The 17,621-nt window shown below is 38.7% G+C and overlaps 4 protein-coding genes across 4 annotated transcripts; 3 read left to right on the top strand and 1 right to left on the bottom strand.

Moving 5' to 3' along the window:
• Positions 6,146–7,076, bottom strand: LOC104778186 (late embryogenesis abundant protein 1-like). Its single transcript, XM_010502576.1, has 3 exons — positions 6,971–7,076; positions 6,670–6,816; positions 6,146–6,571 (listed from the first exon to the last, which is right to left on the bottom strand). Exons 1-3 carry the CDS (start codon positions 7,025–7,027, stop codon positions 6,431–6,433), a joined length of 345 nt encoding a protein of 114 aa, XP_010500878.1. The 5' UTR covers positions 7,028–7,076; the 3' UTR covers positions 6,146–6,430.
• LOC104778187 (late embryogenesis abundant protein 76-like) lies at positions 8,438–9,498 on the top strand. The gene is made up of 2 exons (XM_010502578.2): positions 8,438–8,606; positions 8,846–9,498. The coding sequence occupies exons 1-2, from the start codon at positions 8,550–8,552 to the stop codon at positions 9,296–9,298; spliced, it is 510 nt and encodes a 169-aa protein (XP_010500880.1). The 5' UTR covers positions 8,438–8,549; the 3' UTR covers positions 9,299–9,498.
• LOC104779327 lies at positions 12,798–14,679 on the top strand. The gene is made up of 3 exons (XM_010503682.1): positions 12,798–12,812; positions 12,875–13,718; positions 13,871–14,679. Exons 1-3 carry the CDS (start codon positions 12,798–12,800, stop codon positions 14,677–14,679), a joined length of 1,668 nt encoding a protein of 555 aa, XP_010501984.1.
• Positions 15,463–16,635, top strand: LOC109130916 (uncharacterized mitochondrial protein AtMg00810-like). The gene has a single exon (XM_019241009.1). The coding sequence runs from the start codon at positions 15,463–15,465 to the stop codon at positions 16,633–16,635; it is 1,173 nt and encodes a 390-aa protein (XP_019096554.1).

The following is a 17,621-nucleotide window of genomic DNA, read 5'->3' on the forward strand; positions in this document are numbered from 1 at the left end:
CAACATCCCATCCCCTGCTATCATTCCACAGATCCCGAGCTTTCAAATCTTCAAGACCCGATGGTATCACACCCACTACATCCGTAATAAGTGACTCCCCTGACAACCACTTATCCTTCCAGAACCTGACTGTACGCCCATCTCCCACGACCCAACTCAAGCCTTTGCTAACGACCTCCCTCAGTCCTAACCCCACACTCCGCCACGTAGACGACCAATGACTCTTAGTGGTCATCCAATCAGGGTCCTGCACACTCCCGACTTTATATTTTCTCCTCACCACCTGTGCCCATAAACTAGACTGATCATGCAGGACTCTCCACCCCACCTTCGCTAGTAAAGCCTTATTCATCTCCTTCGCTACTCGAATCCCCAGACCCCCCTCATCCTTCGGACGACACACACGTTTCCAAGCAACCAAATGTTGTTTTCTTTTTTCTGTAGTACTACCCCAGAGGAAGTCTCTAGAAGCTCTATCTAACCTCTCCAAAGTATATTGAGGAAGTTTGATCGTACTCATAGTATGCACAGGTATCGATGAGAGCACTGATTTAGTCAACGTTACCCGACCCGCAAAACTCAACATACGCCCTTTCCAACCTCCCAACCTCGATGTAACCTTCGCCAGCACCTCCCCAAACGTCTCTTTATTTATCCTCTTATGTAGAATCGGCATACCAAGATACTTCCCCAAATCCTTTGTTGATTGAATCCCACTCTCTGCACTAATCATCTCCCCCAACTCCCTAGACACATTTTCAGAGAAAAAGATCCTCGACTTCTGCATACTAAGTTTTTGGCCTGAAGCATTGCAAAATCTCTCTAACACACCCCGTATCACTCTTATCTGTGCCACTGAGGCCTCAGCAAGCATAATCAAATCATCCGCAAAGCATATATGCGATAAATGAGGACCCGAACCTGACAACTTAATAGGTTTCCACTTCTTCTGCACAACTGACGCTTCAATCATATGACACAAGCGTTCAATACACAAAACAAAAAGGTATGGCGATAACGGATCACCCTGACGCAACCCTCTTGATGGCTTAAATGGTTCTGTTCTTTCCCCATTCCATAACAAACTCATTGAGGGACCTGTAACACACTGCATAATCCAATGAACCCATTCCTCAGGCAACCCGACTGCCTGTAACGTCTCTTCCAAGAACTCCCACCGGACTCTATCATAAGCTTTCTCCAGATCAATTTTCAAAAGCATCCATCCTTTCCTCCCCTTCTTCCTCCTCATGGAGTGGACCGCCTCCTGAACAATAATAATATTGTCCGTGCCCAACCTCCCTGGGATGAAGCTTGTTTGAGTAGGCCCAACCACCCTCGTCATCATTCCCTTTAGACGTCCCACTAGAGTCTTGGTAATAGTCTTAAAGAGCACATTACATAGCCTTATAGGACGGAACTGTACAATAGTTTCTGGCTTTAACACCTTCGCGATAAGTACCAGAAGTGCATCATTTGTCCCTGGTGGTAGACAACCGGTCTTAAAGAACTCCAGAAAAAACTGTGTCACCGACTGCTTGACTATCTCCCAATTATGTTGATAAAACACTGGCTGGAAACCATCAGGTCCAGGGGCCTTATACTGACCCATACTGCGGATAGCCGTTTCTATCTCCATCTCTGAGAAAGGCTTATTTAACGCCTCTTTATCCGCGAGAGACACCCTTAGAAAGCCCACGTTAGACAATCTCTCCACCACAGGATCTACATCCTCCAATGAATACAAGCGCTTATAATAATCAATCGTCAAATCCTCCAACTCCACTGCATTCGAGATCCACTGTCCTGCATTTTAACATATCAATCTGGTTCCTTCTCCTGCGGATGATTGTTGAAGTGTGGAAAAACTTAGTATTGCGATCACCAAGAGCAAACCCCTTCTCGCGAGACTTCTGATACCAGATAAGCTCCTCTTGTTCCAACACCACATCCAACTCCTGTAAGAGTTCTGCCTCACGGGCTAAAGAAGCATCTATCTATCGGATATCAATTTCAGACTGTATCTCCGTAAGCTCCCTCATTAAACCCTCTTTCTTCCTCTGTACATCTCCAAAAACTTCCCTATTCCACTTTTTTAAAGTCCGCTGCAACCCCTTAAGTGCCTCTGGTGTTGTTTTACTACCATCCCAAGAATTAAACAATAACTCCTTAAAACCCGGATGAGTCAACCAAGCGGCTTCAAAGCGAAAAGGTCTCCTCTTTGGATCGCTCCTCTTTTCCGGCGACAGCTGCACATACAACGGTGCATGATCTGAGGCCAAAAAAGGCAGGTGAGTCACTGTTGCCTCCTGCCACTTTAACCTCGCATGAGCACAACATAAAACCCGGTCCAACCGCTTAGCCACAAAGAACCTCTCTGTTCTTCCTCGCCTCCAAGTGAATTGATTCCCCTGAAAGCCCATATCAATCAGCGAGAGATCATTTATCCATTCGCCAAATTCCAAAGAATCCGAGGACAAATGACCATTTCCACCAGACCGTTCATCAATCCTGACAATAGTATTAAAGTCTCCCCCAACTATCACTGGACCATCCACACTTCGTACCACATCTTTGAGACTATTCCACAAACCACTCCTCCTACTAGCCGATGGAGCAGTATCTGTGCCATTCACAACCTTAGCATGGATAAATTGATCAGTAGCCTGAACTATCTCAACCTCTCCTATCCCAGTCCGCCATAACAGCCAGATTCCCCCACTCTGTCCAGATGCATCCACACGATGAGACCCATCAAAACCCAAACCTCTACAAATCCTGCCGGCTCTATCCCCCGCCGCATGAGTTTCAAAAATAGCAATCATATCCGTCGCAAACTTTTTCAAAAGATATCGAATCGATCTTCTAAAACTAGGTTTATTTGCCCCCCGGCAATTCCACATAATGCAGTTTATCATTGATACACAACAAACAAAGAAATTACCGGGAACATCACTAAGCGGAGATCTCCTCCGTCTCTTCAGGCAGAGTACCACCATGATCCCCCTTATCCCCTGTCAAGGGCAACACACCCAATGGTGAAGGACTATCACTCACTCCATTCACAACAAGTTTGCCCGAACGACCTTCCTTTACCCCATCACCGGTGTCCGCCGTGAACAAGCCACCGGGTCTCCCAATCACCTCACCTTCCACTCTCAATCGCTTTCCCGACGATAAAAAGTCAGTCTCCCCGCTCGCTGGGCCGTAAATCAGACCCATCGTAGGACGCAAATGTTTTTTCAAGTTGGGCCGTGGCCCAGTAACTCCCAAATTCTTCTTCGAATCCATTTTCTTCTCCACCACACCTTCCTGTGTCCCACTCCGACCCGTACTACCCGACACCCTAAACACCATTTCTTTTCCGGTTGTCCCTGTCTCCGTTCGACCCATTACATTTTCCCTATTCTCATTCTCCTTATTCTCTTCTAACATATCCGTATCAGTACTTGACTCCTTCTCCACCATATCCACCTCCAATTCACCAAAACTATTCGAGACAGCAATAACTACATTCTCAGCCACGACCCCAGTACTCCAACGTGTGCCGCATATGTTTCTACCTACTGCAACCTGAGACATATTAGATGTCCCCGAATCAACCCGTCGACCACGTCGTTGAACCGGTATAAAACCCGCCTCCACCTGAGCTCCCAAATTCATAGGTTCTGAATCCCCCACCTTTGCAGTCGTCTCTTTGATCACCTCACCACTCAAACTCTCCACCCTCTGCGGACAATGGTGTACCACATGACCATACATACCACACGCAGAACAGATAGTAGACAACCCCTCATATGCTACATAGAATCTCTCCCCATTCACCACCACAGATCCTTTCAAAGGCCTCCGCAGATTCACCTCAACACAAACCCTAGCAAACCTGCCTCTCGCCAGATTGAGTGTCGTACTATCAACCTTTAACGGCCTCCCCAGCCCCTTAGCAATACACATCAGGATTGACTTATGGTAAAAATCAAAGGGTAAATTACTTAACCGAATCCACACTGGTGTTGTGACAATATCATCAACAAGAGGATCAAAATTCGACGACCAAGCCTGCGCCGTCAAAACACTACCAAACACTCTCCACGGTCCCCCAGTCAAGGCAGCCAAATACTCCTCCTCTTTCTCAAAACGAATCATAAAGAACTGTCTCGGCGAGTCCATTACATTCATCACACCATTCGGTTTCCAGATCTCCTTCAGTTTGCGGATCATAGCAGGGAGTGAAACGTTCCGCCCAAGAACTTTCACAATCATACACTGCTTCCACAGCCCATGCATAGCTTTCAAGACATCATCCACAATAGTTATCACCGGATCTCCATCCTCCCCATCCGGAAAGGCCAGCGAAACCCTTTCCGTCACAAACTCATCAGATAACACCTCCTCCGGAGCCTGGATTCCACCACTCATACTCCCTACGACCTTCTGCAACCAGGACTGGGACATATCCGGGGGATCCCCCAGAGGTCTAACCCTCTCACCCGTATCCATCATCACCACTTCATTGGGACTCGTCGAAACCCTAAAATCGCCGCCACTCATCACCATTGATTTCGGCTACCTTTTTTAAAACAAATTGATGTTCATAATATATACTGTCTGAAAAACTGTATATATTATGAATGGTTTGATATATTTTCGGTTTGGTTTGGGGTTTCGATCGAATTGTATCTTTACTTTTTCTTTTCTTTTTTGTCTTATTCGGACTCTTTGGATTTTTCTACGTATACATACATTGTATAACTCTGAAAGAAAAAAATATTGAATTTGAAAATGTTACGTTGCTATAAATTACATATATATATATATCTATTATTTTTAAACACATCTATTATATTCTTACGTTTTCCTGTCAAAGACCGATGACATTTGCAAGATATTCTATTTTTAATATGGTATTAAAGATTTTTTAAACATTATATTAGTTTTCATTAGTTGAAAATCAACTGTTATATGTGGTTTTTTTATTATTAATCAAGTTTAGTTATATAAAAAACACTATTATTGTATATATGTTCAGAAATATAAAACGATGTGTGGTATAAAACCTTATTATAGTAATACAACATATAGTATTATGTTCGATTAATAATAAATCGATAATATTATTATAGAGGTACTAATTTATAACATAAACACCCTCACTCTAGGGGGGGATAAGACATGTAAACATGTCTCCAACTTACAATAATAATATACCCAAAATTTAGAAATTTGAACAAAACAAGCAATCATAAAACAATATATTTTTTTTCTTGGTGTCGAAAAGGATCTGTGATCTGTCCATTTATTCGTAAATATATTTTCCTTTCAAATATTCTTGGAGCCGGGTTTGCCCAGGCGGTTAGAACCAGCCGGGCTGCTAGGGCTGTTTGTGGTCGGACTCATCCCGAGAGTGTTCTTCACAGCGTCGGCTGCTCCCTGTGCCATGTTCTTCACTTGTNGGAAAGGCCAGCGAAACCCTTTCCGTCACAAACTCATCAGATAACACCTCCTCCGGAGCCTGGATTCCACCACTCATACTCCCTACGACCTTCTGCAACCAGGACTGGGACATATCCGGGGGATCCCCCAGAGGTCTAACCCTCTCACCCGTATCCATCATCACCACTTCATTGGGACTCGTCGAAACCCTAAAATCGCCGCCACTCATCACCATTGATTTCGGCTACCTTTTTTAAAACAAATTGATGTTCATAATATATACTGTCTGAAAAACTGTATATATTATGAATGGTTTGATATATTTTCGGTTTGGTTTGGGGTTTCGATCGAATTGTATCTTTACTTTTTCTTTTCTTTTTTGTCTTATTCGGACTCTTTGGATTTTTCTACGTATACATACATTGTATAACTCTGAAAGAAAAAAATATTGAATTTGAAAATGTTACGTTGCTATAAATTACATATATATATATATCTATTATTTTTAAACACATCTATTATATTCTTACGTTTTCCTGTCAAAGACCGATGACATTTGCAAGATATTCTATTTTTAATATGGTATTAAAGATTTTTTAAACATTATATTAGTTTTCATTAGTTGAAAATCAACTGTTATATGTGGTTTTTTTATTATTAATCAAGTTTAGTTATATAAAAAACACTATTATTGTATATATGTTCAGAAATATAAAACGATGTGTGGTATAAAACCTTATTATAGTAATACAACATATAGTATTATGTTCGATTAATAATAAATCGATAATATTATTATAGAGGTACTAATTTATAACATAAACACCCTCACTCTAGGGGGGGATAAGACATGTAAACATGTCTCCAACTTACAATAATAATATACCCAAAATTTAGAAATTTGAACAAAACAAGCAATCATAAAACAATATATTTTTTTTCTTGGTGTCGAAAAGGATCTGTGATCTGTCCATTTATTCGTAAATATATTTTCCTTTCAAATATTCTTGGAGCCGGGTTTGCCCAGGCGGTTAGAACCAGCCGGGCTGCTAGGGCTGTTTGTGGTCGGACTCATCCCGAGAGTGTTCTTCACAGCGTCGGCTGCTCCCTGTGCCATGTTCTTCACTTGTCCACCAGTCTACACACCAAAATCAATAAAAAAAAAAATGTTAATGCATATAATAAATGTCTCTTTAATTAATGAAAAATGAGAAAAAGAGAGAGAAACAAAAAAACCTGTTGGATGACACTAGAAGCCTGGGAAATTAGGGAAGGGTTGTTCTGATCATGTTCTGAAGATGCGTGTAGCTGTGAGTGAGTACGGTGATCAGCATTTTGGTTCATTGCATGTGATACGTTGTTCAAGTACTCTTCCTTCTTCAGCTATAAACACAAAAAAATATTATTATTATTATTGATGTATAGTTCATCACAAGATAAGATATTGAGTCAAAATTTCATAAATAAAATAGCGTATGTTAAAGCATTAGCGTCTGTACGTATTTACAGTAATCTAATGAATGATGTTTATATGTACCTGAACCTGACCCGTGACTTCTCCGGCTTCGTGGCTCAATTGCTGGCTCGACGACATCTTCTTGGTTGATCGGTGAATTTCTTAATCAGTTACGGTTGTAATTAAGTTTGTCAAATACTTGATGGGATTAATATTCGTTAGATTGGTATTTATACGACTCGAAATTCGTATATTTTAGTAAAATCCTAAATCTAAGCACTATACTAACACGTGGAAAATAAAACTATCGATGATTGAGATGGCTAATTTTTTTGTGGATGTGAAAGTTTTTAGGACGTTGCTTGGAAGGAGGATGACCGGCAAAAGGGAGATCTCAAACCTTTTTTTTTTCCGGTCGCAACATTTTTTTCTTCTACTGTTGTCAAAAAATTCATGTTATCATGTATCCATCGTAACCAAACATCAAGAAACAAAACTACAAAGCACTTTTTTAATGAATAAAAATATTATTATATTCACTAGTTAATCTTGCAGTTATAATAAACACGGATAAACATATGAAATTCAAAGACTAAATTATATTCTTCTGTATTATTTTTAGCACTGAGTTTATTTCATTTTCCTGTCTGCGCTTGTATTTTCTACACGAATACACGTATTCGTTTGACATAAATTTCAAATAAATTATCAGCTCATTTGATTAAACTGTACAGACATGCTAACACCAATAGTTTAATAGTTGGAAAGGTCCGATCGATTTAAAGAATTTATAGAGCTTAATTCTTCGTATCCAGCTGAAAGAAACTTTTTAAAATAACGTCGAGTAATCGAGTGCATGTAAAAATTATTTTATATAGGCCATATTCGTTTTATCATTTACCATTTCCATGTAAATAAATGATACATTTAAATGATTCATTTCAACGGCAAATGACCCAACAAATAAAATAAACAAATAGTTCATTTAGATGGTCAATCAATATAATTAATATTTCTCCTGTTATTTTTTTTGAACTATCTTTATCCAAATGATCTAACTAGAATTATCTAAATGAATTTTAAATTTTTAACTAAAATTTTAAAACCTATTTAAATGATTTATGTAAATAATTTTGGATGACGCTCTTTTTTTTAACAAAAACAAACAACAACGGAATGATTCATTCATATGGTCAATCCAAATGAATAAAAGTACAACACAATATTTGATTTCTTTAAAGAAAAAGTAATATCTAGTGCGCAATGACGGTTGCATATAGCGTAATTGAGTACATGAATATCCGGGGTATCCGGGTAACGTGCGTCACCACGTGTCTAGCATCTTCCGTAACTCAGGTTTTACCATGACGTGGCATATCAGCACTGGCCGTCATCAGAACGAGAAACCTAACTCTAACACTCGCACATAACTCCAAGTTTCGAAACTTCGTCACTTCCACCTAACCAGGACACGTAGCTACACACATGTCGAGAATCTGCAACACATTCTTGGTCTTACGCCGACTAAGTTTTGTTATAAATACTTCTAACGAACGAGTCGGAGACAATTCACATTTTCCAAACACAAAAGCCACAGGATCTAAAGAAAAGCGCTTAAATATCAAGAAAAGTTTTGGTTTCGAATTTTCGAAGAGTTAAGATGACGTCGCATCAAGAACAAAGTTACAAAGCTGGTGAAACTAGAGGCAAGGCTCAGGTACTAATGATTTATATGTTCTTTCTTTGTAACACTACTATTATTTTTATTTTTTGGCAAAAAATCAAAAAAAAATTGTTTTTAGGTTGAAAAGAAAAACAAAATGATTGTGGAGTTATAATTTTATGATGTATCGTGTTAGTTGATTGGTTGTTAAAAAAAAGTACCTTGATATTTGATTAAAAAGGAAATTAAAGTCATCTGATTGATATTTTTAATGATCAAATCTTAAACTGCAGGAGAAAACAGGGCAAGCTATGGGAATGATGGGAGAGAAAACACAGGCAGCTAAGGACAAAAGTCAAGAGACAGCCCAAACAGCCCAACAAAAGGCTCATGAAACGGCTCAGTCTGCTAAAGACAAGACGTCTCAAGCTGCACAAACAACTCAACAGAGAGCTCAAGAGTCCAAGGACAAAACGGGAAGCCACATGTCCGAAACCGGAGAAACAATCAAGAACAAGGCACATGATGCAGCGGAATATACCAAAGAGACTGCAGAAGTTGGTAAGGAGAAGACAGGTGGGATCTTGGGCCAGACTGGTGAGCAGGTGAAGCAGATGGCTATGGGAGCCACTGATGCAGTTAAGCACACTTTAGGGCTTGGCACTGATGAAGGAAACAAAGAGCATGTTTCTTCAGCTCCAAGAACTACTACTACAACCACTACTCATGAGACACGGAGGAAGTAAAGAAGATGATCAAGATTTGTTTTGCGTTTGAGTTTTCATGTTTGTTTCCTTTGATTACTGTTTGTTGTGTTTGTGAGATTATGTTGATCCTTGTTGTTGTTTATTGGGTTTGAGTTGTACTTTTACCTGTTATTATGTAACGGTCTTATACTGGAGACTTGCTGTTTTAGGCCGGTGAATAAATTAATTATTTTCGTTTTTTAGTATATAAATAACACTATCAAAAGTACTAATATATATTATTTATACTAATAAAAAATAAGAGATTAAATACTTTACTAATTAACATTTTTTAAAATTTCTATAATTTTTTATATTTAAAATTATTTTAAACAACCAATCAAAATTTGACATATTATTTATTAATTTTTTTTAATCTCTAAAATTTATTAAAAAAAGAAAAATTTTAAATTTATAAAAGTAAAAGAACTATACACAATATCCTACATCGGCTATAAAATTTTTAGATAATAGTTTAAAAGTATATTCGGTTTGATCCGGTTTTTTATTTGATCAAACTAAAACTTTCAAAAGTTTCAAAAAAATAAACTATAATATTTAAAAAATTTAAAAGTTTTAATATTATAAATATTCAAACTTTTAAAAGTTTTAGCATTTAAAAAGTTTTTAAATATTATAATTTTAAAATTTTTTAGCTTTTAAAAATTTTTAAAATATTATAATTTTTAAATTTTAAAAGTTTAAAATACTATAAATATTAAAACTTTTTAAAAGATTCAAAATTTATATTTCGAAACCTTTTAAAAGTTTAAAATATTATAAATATTTATGTAAAACAGAAATTATCTTATTTATCTACGTTTGTTATTTTTATTTCTTATGAGCTGTAAAACATATTTTTGTGTATGATTTTATAGATAAGTTGATATTTGTTCATTAATTTTTTTATTTTTTATCTTATTTTTTATTTTTACGAGAAAATAAATGATTTTGTTTTTGGAGTTTGATGGATTAACAAGTTGTGTGATAGTCTAAAAAAAAGGTTTTTTAGTGCAAGAAAGTGAAGAAGTTGACGGTAAAAGGTTCAAACTCCAAAAATAAAATCGTTTCTTTTCTCATAAAAATAAAAAATAAGATAAAAAATAAAAAAAATTAAGAAGAAAAAGAGTATAGCGAAGAACCAGACGGTAAAAGTAATGATAACGATTACCACAAAATTTGACAATAGAAATTATAAGAAAGAATATGAAGAATAAAAAAACATTGAATAAAAAAACACGAAAACATAGGTGGTAGCGATCAATTAAATATGAAAATGAGTTAAATTCATGATGATAAAATTGTTTTGTTTTTCTGGTGGTCAAATAAATGGTTTAGGATATGTGAGGTCATCAGTTTAATTCGTCTCGCCTGGATGTCGAGTTAAATTCATGATTTTTTTATCAGATTTGATTTTATAACACAACTGATTTTTATATTTTAAAAAATTGTGTATCTGAAATTTAACTTTTTCCTTAATACTAATTTAAATTTTTTATAAGATAATATTTTACTATCGTCATCAATCATATATAATTTTCATCAAAATATATCAAATATACCCACGCGTAACGTGGGTTCAAAACCTAGTCTATACTAAATAAAATTAGGAGCTTGGAGCTTATAGCTAATGCTGTTCACATAAGATTTAAATCTAATTTCACTAATTAACATTTTTAAATTTTTAGAATTTTATATATTAAGATTGTTTGGTAAAAAAATACAATATATGAAAATAAAATAAATATCGTAAAATATTTCAAAATTTTTAAAAATATATATGATATAATACTAATGAAAATTAAAAAATATGAAAATTGATAAATGAAATTAAAATACTTAAGAATATTTGTATTTCAAATAATGTTAAATTTCTAGAATTATTATGGCGATTTTTCCGATATTTTTAGCTATAAATAAAGAGCTTGTAATACAAGGAAATTCTGTTTTTATAGTTAAATGGAAAATAAACACAAAATACATTAGAAATATTTGATCCTAGAAAATTTCTATTTTAAAGATGTTTAATTTCTAGAGATAATCTTAAATTTCTAGAAATTATTATGATGGTTTACCCTATATTTTTAATTTTATATATAGAGCTAAAAATTGAATGCATTAGGTTAATTAGATAGTGTTGATATTGTGGGTCTTTATATTGTTTTGGTTCTTTTATAATTGAATTTCTTATTATACGTTATGATTTTTTTTTCTCTCGAAGTTGTATTTTTTGTGTTTCTTTTTATTAAAAGAAAAATTTTATGAGCTCTTATTATTTTACTATGAATCAATATAAATACTTTTTTTTTGCTTAATTTGATTTATGTTTTTATTTTGATGTTGTGAATAAGACTGCATCTATATAATTTGAAAATTGAGATTGCATGAACGAGCAGATAAACAAAACCAAACTGAAAAATCGATAAGGTATTAAGAATTCTGTTTTTTCTTGGTGTGTCTATCCGTTTGTTTATTTTTTATATTTGTTTTTTAATTTTTTTTTATTTATTTATTAAGAATTCTGTTTTTTGTTTATTTTAATATGGTTTAGTTTTTGTTTCTTTTTTTTTGTTCTAACGAACCAATGTAGCTGTCAATTTTTGGAAAAGAATGATAAACATATCACTAAACCTGTCGTTCTCTTCCCTACTGCTGTGAATTAAGGACAGATAGAGGTTTGTAATCTCAATCCTATGATTACCATTGCTTAATATGTTAATATGTTATCTACCTATATATGCAAGTTTAATGTTTTTATATACATATTATCACATACAATATAAACCACTAAAAATAATCAGCATAACATCCTTAATTTGCATGATGCATATATGTTATTGTAAGGATTATATAAGTTTAGGACTTATGTGTAATTAACCTAATTACTTTTGTAATCACTATATATATTGTAAACATACCATCTAATAAAGACAAGGCATTATATTCTATATGGTATCAGAGCTTTACGATACCTAACCCTAAATTTTTTTCTTTCGCCGCTTCCCTTCTCCTCTTTCTTCTTCTTCAACGTTCTGTTCTTCTCCTCTGATCAAGTCTGAAACCAACTCGCCGGCTCCTGTTTCCGAGACCATTGTTGTCTCCTCCACCCCCACGTTGATGAACATCAGTATGTCCAACGTCACGAAACTTACTACGACCAATTTCCTCATGTGGAGTCGCCAAGCCTATGCACTCCTCGATGGCTACGACCTCGCTTCGTAAGTCGATGGATCTGGTGATATTCCCTCTCCGACGTGCACCACCAACAACGTAACCACTCCGAACCCTGCTCACGCCTTATGGAAGCGTCAAGATCGCCTGATCTATAGTGCTCTCCTTGGTGCTATATCTCTCTCGGTCCAACCGCTCCTCTCCAAAGCTGTCACCACCGTGGACATCTGGTCGAAACTGTCGTCTACATATACCAACCCCAGCCATGGTCATGTACAACAGATCCGCACTCAGCTGAAGCACTGGACCAAGGGATCCAAATCCATTGATGACTACTTTCAAGGTTTCACCACCCGCTTTGATCAGCTTGCCCATCTTGGAAAACCGGTGGAACATTAATCTCAGATTGATTTCATCCTTGAGGGTCTCACCGATGATTTCAAGACCGTGGTATATCAGATCGAAGGTCGTGACACATCACCATCCTTTGTGGAGGTCTACGAGAAGTTCCTTAACTATGAGTCGAAACTTGCAGCGAAAGCTACAGCGGCTCCGGTGCTTCCTGCAACTGCTCACAATGTCTCATATCGAGGATCCAACTCCAACAATCGTCATCATGGTCGCTCCAACAATCGCAACACTCAATCCTCGTCGTACCGCCCTAACTACACTCCGCGACTGTACAATGGCAAGTGTCAGATCTGTGGCGTTCATGGCCATAGTGCGCGTCGCTGCTCCCAGCTTCAGCTTCACGCCAGCTCCTACACTCCCGGCGTCTCTCCGGTTGTGTCTCCGACTCCGTGGCAACCTCGTGCGCACATGGCGGCTGCCAACATGTACAATGCCGGGAATTGGATCGTTGACAGTAGTGCGACACACCACCTCACCTCCGACTTGAACAACCTCGCACTTCATCAGCCATACACTAGCGGTGAGGAGGTTACTATCGCTGATGGGTCCGGCTTACCCATCACTCGCATTGGTTCTGCCATTCTTCCTACCCCAACTGGTTCTCTTACTTTGAAAGATGTTTTATATGTACCTGATGTTCAGAAAAACTTAATTTCTGTGTATCGAATGTGCAACACTAACGGTGTCTCGGTTCACTTCTTTCCTGCTTATTTTCAGGTGAATGATTTTCACACGGGGGTCCCTTTTCTCCAAGGGAGGACTAAGAATGAGTTGTATGAGTGGCCGGTCACAATACTCTTTGCTAGGTCCTTTTTTGCTTCCCTAACTCCCAAAACAGGTCTTTACCGCTTTCTCACTCTTTACAACAAAATTTGTCTTGTTTTGATTGCTCCATTAATAAAATTCATAAACTCCCTTTTTATTCAAACACACTTGTTTCCCATTACCCTCTTGAATACCTATACACTGACGTATGGACCTCCCCTTTAGTCTCCGTTGATAATTTCAAATATTACTTAGTGATTGTGGACCATTTCACAAGATACACATGTTTCTACCCTCTCAAACTCAAGTCTCATGTACGTGATACGTTCACTACCTTCACTGCGCTCGTCGAGAACAAATTCTGGCGGAAAATTGACACTCTCTACTCAGATAACGGTGGTGAGTTCATTGCTTTGCATCCTTTTCTTACAGCTCATGGCATCACTCATCTAACAACTCCACCGCACACGCCGGAGCACAACGGTATATCCGAACGCAAGCACCGTCACGTGGTTGAGACAGGCCTCACCTTGCTCAGCAAATCCTCGATGCCGATGACGTATTGGACTTATGCCTTCTCGCCCGCTGTGTACCTTATCAATCGCATGCCAACATCGGTGCTTGGCAATGAATCTCCGTATGTGAAATTATTTGGGAGTGCACCAAACTATCAGAAGTTACGTATATTTGGGTGTATGTGCTTTCCGTGGCTCCGTCCTTACACTCCGCATAAACTCGCTGCCCACTCTGCTCCATGTGTTTTCCTTGGCTATTCCCTCACGCAAAGTGCCTATCTCTGCTTGGATAGAGCTACCAGACGCATTTATACCTCCCGCCATGTCCAATTCGATGAAACCCTGTTCCCATTTGCCACCCCTCCAAACACTCAACCTCGACCCTCCTCTCCTGACCAAACACCTGACACTCGACCCACCTACATACATGTTGTGACTTCGCCACTCTCCACAGCTCTGTCTTCGTCCCCTCCTGTGCAACCGCCCTCGTGTTTGGATTCTCACCACACACTGTCATAACAGTCTCCGGCTCCGCCGCTATCTCCCCGATCGTCTCCTGCAACGTCCCACAACGATAACACCACTACGACTTTGGGCCTCAATTCCGACCAAGGCCCATTATCAACCAACACAGGCCCATCTCCTCAACATAGAAGCCCACCAACTCAACCACGACAATCGTCCCCCACTCCTGCTTCGACACCGTCTCACTCTCCTTACCGACACCGACGTCGACTCCTTCTCCCACGCCGTCACCAAACCTCTCACCGTCATTGTCACCGTCACTGTCACCGTCACCTACACCTCCACCAGTTTCGGCTCCTCCACCTCCTCCACAACTCAATCACCATCCCATGCAAACAAGGAGCAAAAACAATATTGTTGAACCAAAACACAAATTCTCTCTCACCGCCACAACCTCCACTCTTCGCCCTGTCATTCCAAAAACTATTGCCGAGGCGTTGCGGGATCCGAATTGGAGACAGGCCATGTGTGATGAAATGAATGCACAGATCCGCCATGGCATGGCTGAGCTGGTTCCTCCACGACCTACTCAAAACGTGATCGATTGTAAGTGGATATTTACTCTAAAATTTAAACCTAACGGTGAAATTTATAGGTATAAAGCACGAATTGTTGCGAAGGGGTTTAAACAACAATATGGCCATGACTTTACTGATACATACAGTCCGGTGATCAAGTCCACTACGGTTCGCTCTGTTCTCCATGTCGCGGTGTCGAAGGGCTGGTGTCTCCGTCAGATCGATGTTAATAATGCATTCTTGCAGGGTTCCTTAACAGATGAAGTCTATGTTACGCAACCCCCCAGGATTTGTAGATCAAGACCGACCTCATTATGTGTGTCGACTACACAAGGCGCTTTATGGTCTCAAACAAGAACCTCGCGCTTGGTATCAAGAGCTTCGTCGGTATCTGCTTACGCTTGGCTTTGTCAACTTTGTTGCCGATACGTCTCTCTTTACATACCGACAACATGGTGCTATCATTTATGTTCTCGTTTATGTCGATGATATGCTCATTACTGGGACCAACACCGCCTATGTCACAATCTTTATTCATACTTTGGCAGCTCGCTTCTCTCTCAAAGACCTTGGCGAAATGAGCTACTGCCTAGGCCTTGAAGCTACAAGAACTTCGAAGGGTCTTCATCTCATGCAAAAGAGGTACATTATTGATTTACTGGCTAAAACTAATATGTTGAACTCACAACCTGTCTCCAATCCAATGTCCCCGACACCGGCTCTCACACTCAACTCGGGAACACCACATCACAACCCCACCGAATACCGGACTGTTCTTGGTAGCCTCCAGTACCTCTCCTTCACGCGTCCCGACATAGCTTATGCTGTCAATCGACTATCTCAGTTTATGCATGCTCCCACTGATCTCCATTGGCAAGCTGCTAAACGCATCCTTCGATACTTAGCGGAAACATCTTCTCATGGCATCTTTATTCGTGCTGACACTCCTCTCACACTTCATGCATACTCGGATGTCGATTGGTCTCGGAACCTTGACAACTGTGTCTCCACCAATGCATATATCTTATATCTTGGAGGCAACCCAATCTCATGGTCATCGAAGAAACAACGGAGTGTCTCGCTATCGTCAACGGAAGCAGAGTATCGAGTCGTCGCCAACACTGCGTCTGAGGTAAGTTGGGTCTGCTCTCTTCTTACCAAACTTGGCATCTCTCTCCCTGCACCACCGGTGATATACTGTGACAACGTCAGTGCTACATATCTCTCGGCCAACCCTGTCTTTCACTCTCGCATGAAACACGTTGCCATTGACTTTCATTTTGTCCGCGAGTATGTTCAGTCCGATGCTCTCCGTGTAACTCATGTCTCCACACACGATCAACTTGCTGATGCATTGACCAAGCTTCTCCCTCGTCCTCAATTTGTAAATTGCTTATCCAAGATTGGAGTAACTGAAACTCCTCCATCTTGAGGGGACGTGTAAGGATTATATAAGTTTAGGACTTATGTGTAATTATAGATTAATCTAATTACTCTTGTAATCACTATATATATTGTAAACATACCATCTAATAAAGACAAGGCATTATATTCTATAGTTATGTCTCTCTTCCACCTCTTCCACTAGGATTTTTTGATTCAACTACCGAATACTTGACATGGTATGTATGCCCACTCACAGACTTACATATGTTCAGTGTCTTAATCAGCAAAATATGAGTGATTACGTTGAAAATACATTACTTTCCTAACGTAACTAATCACTATTATTTTTTTGGCAGGGTACTGCCGTACTGATAATGGTGACATTGACAATCATACCTCAATACCACAATGTTTGTTAGATGTTGTAGGTCACACTTATAAATTCCAAGTAACTCTTACGCCTTATAAACTTCACTGTTACCCGCCAAACTATCACAATTACACCCATTTTTGAGGAAATTACTGGTCTTGACGGAACTCTCCAAGAAGAAACCATCTCCGATGATGAAAATGATAATGCCAAGGTTGGCAGCAAGTACAAAGAAAAACGTATCAGTCGTGCATAACTTGGATTCACAGCAACGTCCTAATCAAATTAGCACTGCTTTCTAAAATTCTTTTCATGCAAACTTTAATAGTTTTTTTTAATCTTTGACTGGTTATGGGATTTCAATATAATATGTAATCTCCACAGTAGTGTTATCCATTTGATCATCTCTTCCGTTGAATGATGATTTTGTGGTGAAATTTTGTGTTTGGGTCTGTGTTTTATTCGGGATAGTGTCGTTTTTTTAAGGATTATGTCAGTTTTATGTTTTAGTACTTTGGATTTGTCTCAAAGATGAATGAACCTGAAAGCCACGTTCGCAAGGCCTAAATTGCTGGTCAGTCAATGAGTCAAGCCTCTTCTCCGAAGCTCTGCACAAATGATACGTTTGGTTCAAGACTCCCTTTGGAATTTCTCAGCAGCTT

The sequence above is a fragment of the Camelina sativa genome, chromosome 3, assembly GCF_000633955.1.
Source record: "Camelina sativa cultivar DH55 chromosome 3, Cs, whole genome shotgun sequence".
NCBI lineage: Eukaryota > Viridiplantae > Streptophyta > Magnoliopsida > Brassicales > Brassicaceae > Camelina > Camelina sativa.

What these genes read in the sequence shown, in the direction of transcription:
- LOC104778186 (XM_010502576.1), bottom strand. Translation starts at nt 7,027, where the DNA reads ATGTCGTCGAGCCAGCAATTGAGCCACGAAGCCGGAGAAGTCACGGGT. An exon ending in AAGTCACGGGTCAGGTTCAG is followed by an intron (nt 6,817 to 6,970) that starts GTACATATAAAC and finishes TTGTGTTTATAG; the next exon opens with CTGAAGAAGGAAGAGTACTT. An exon ending in CTTCTAGTGTCATCCAACAG is followed by an intron (nt 6,572 to 6,669) that starts GTTTTTTTGTTT and finishes TTTGGTGTGTAG; the next exon opens with ACTGGTGGACAAGTGAAGAA.
- LOC104778187 (XM_010502578.2), top strand. Translation starts at nt 8,550, where the DNA reads ATGACGTCGCATCAAGAACAAAGTTACAAAGCTGGTGAAACTAGAGGC. An exon ending in AAACTAGAGGCAAGGCTCAG is followed by an intron (nt 8,607 to 8,845) that starts GTACTAATGATT and finishes CTTAAACTGCAG; the next exon opens with GAGAAAACAGGGCAAGCTAT.
- LOC104779327 (XM_010503682.1), top strand. An exon ending in TTCCCTAACTCCCAAAACAG is followed by an intron (nt 13,719 to 13,870) that starts GTCTTTACCGCT and finishes CCTCCCCTTTAG; the next exon opens with TCTCCGTTGATAATTTCAAA.
- LOC109130916 (XM_019241009.1), top strand. Translation starts at nt 15,463, where the DNA reads ATGAAGTCTATGTTACGCAACCCCCCAGGATTTGTAGATCAAGACCGA.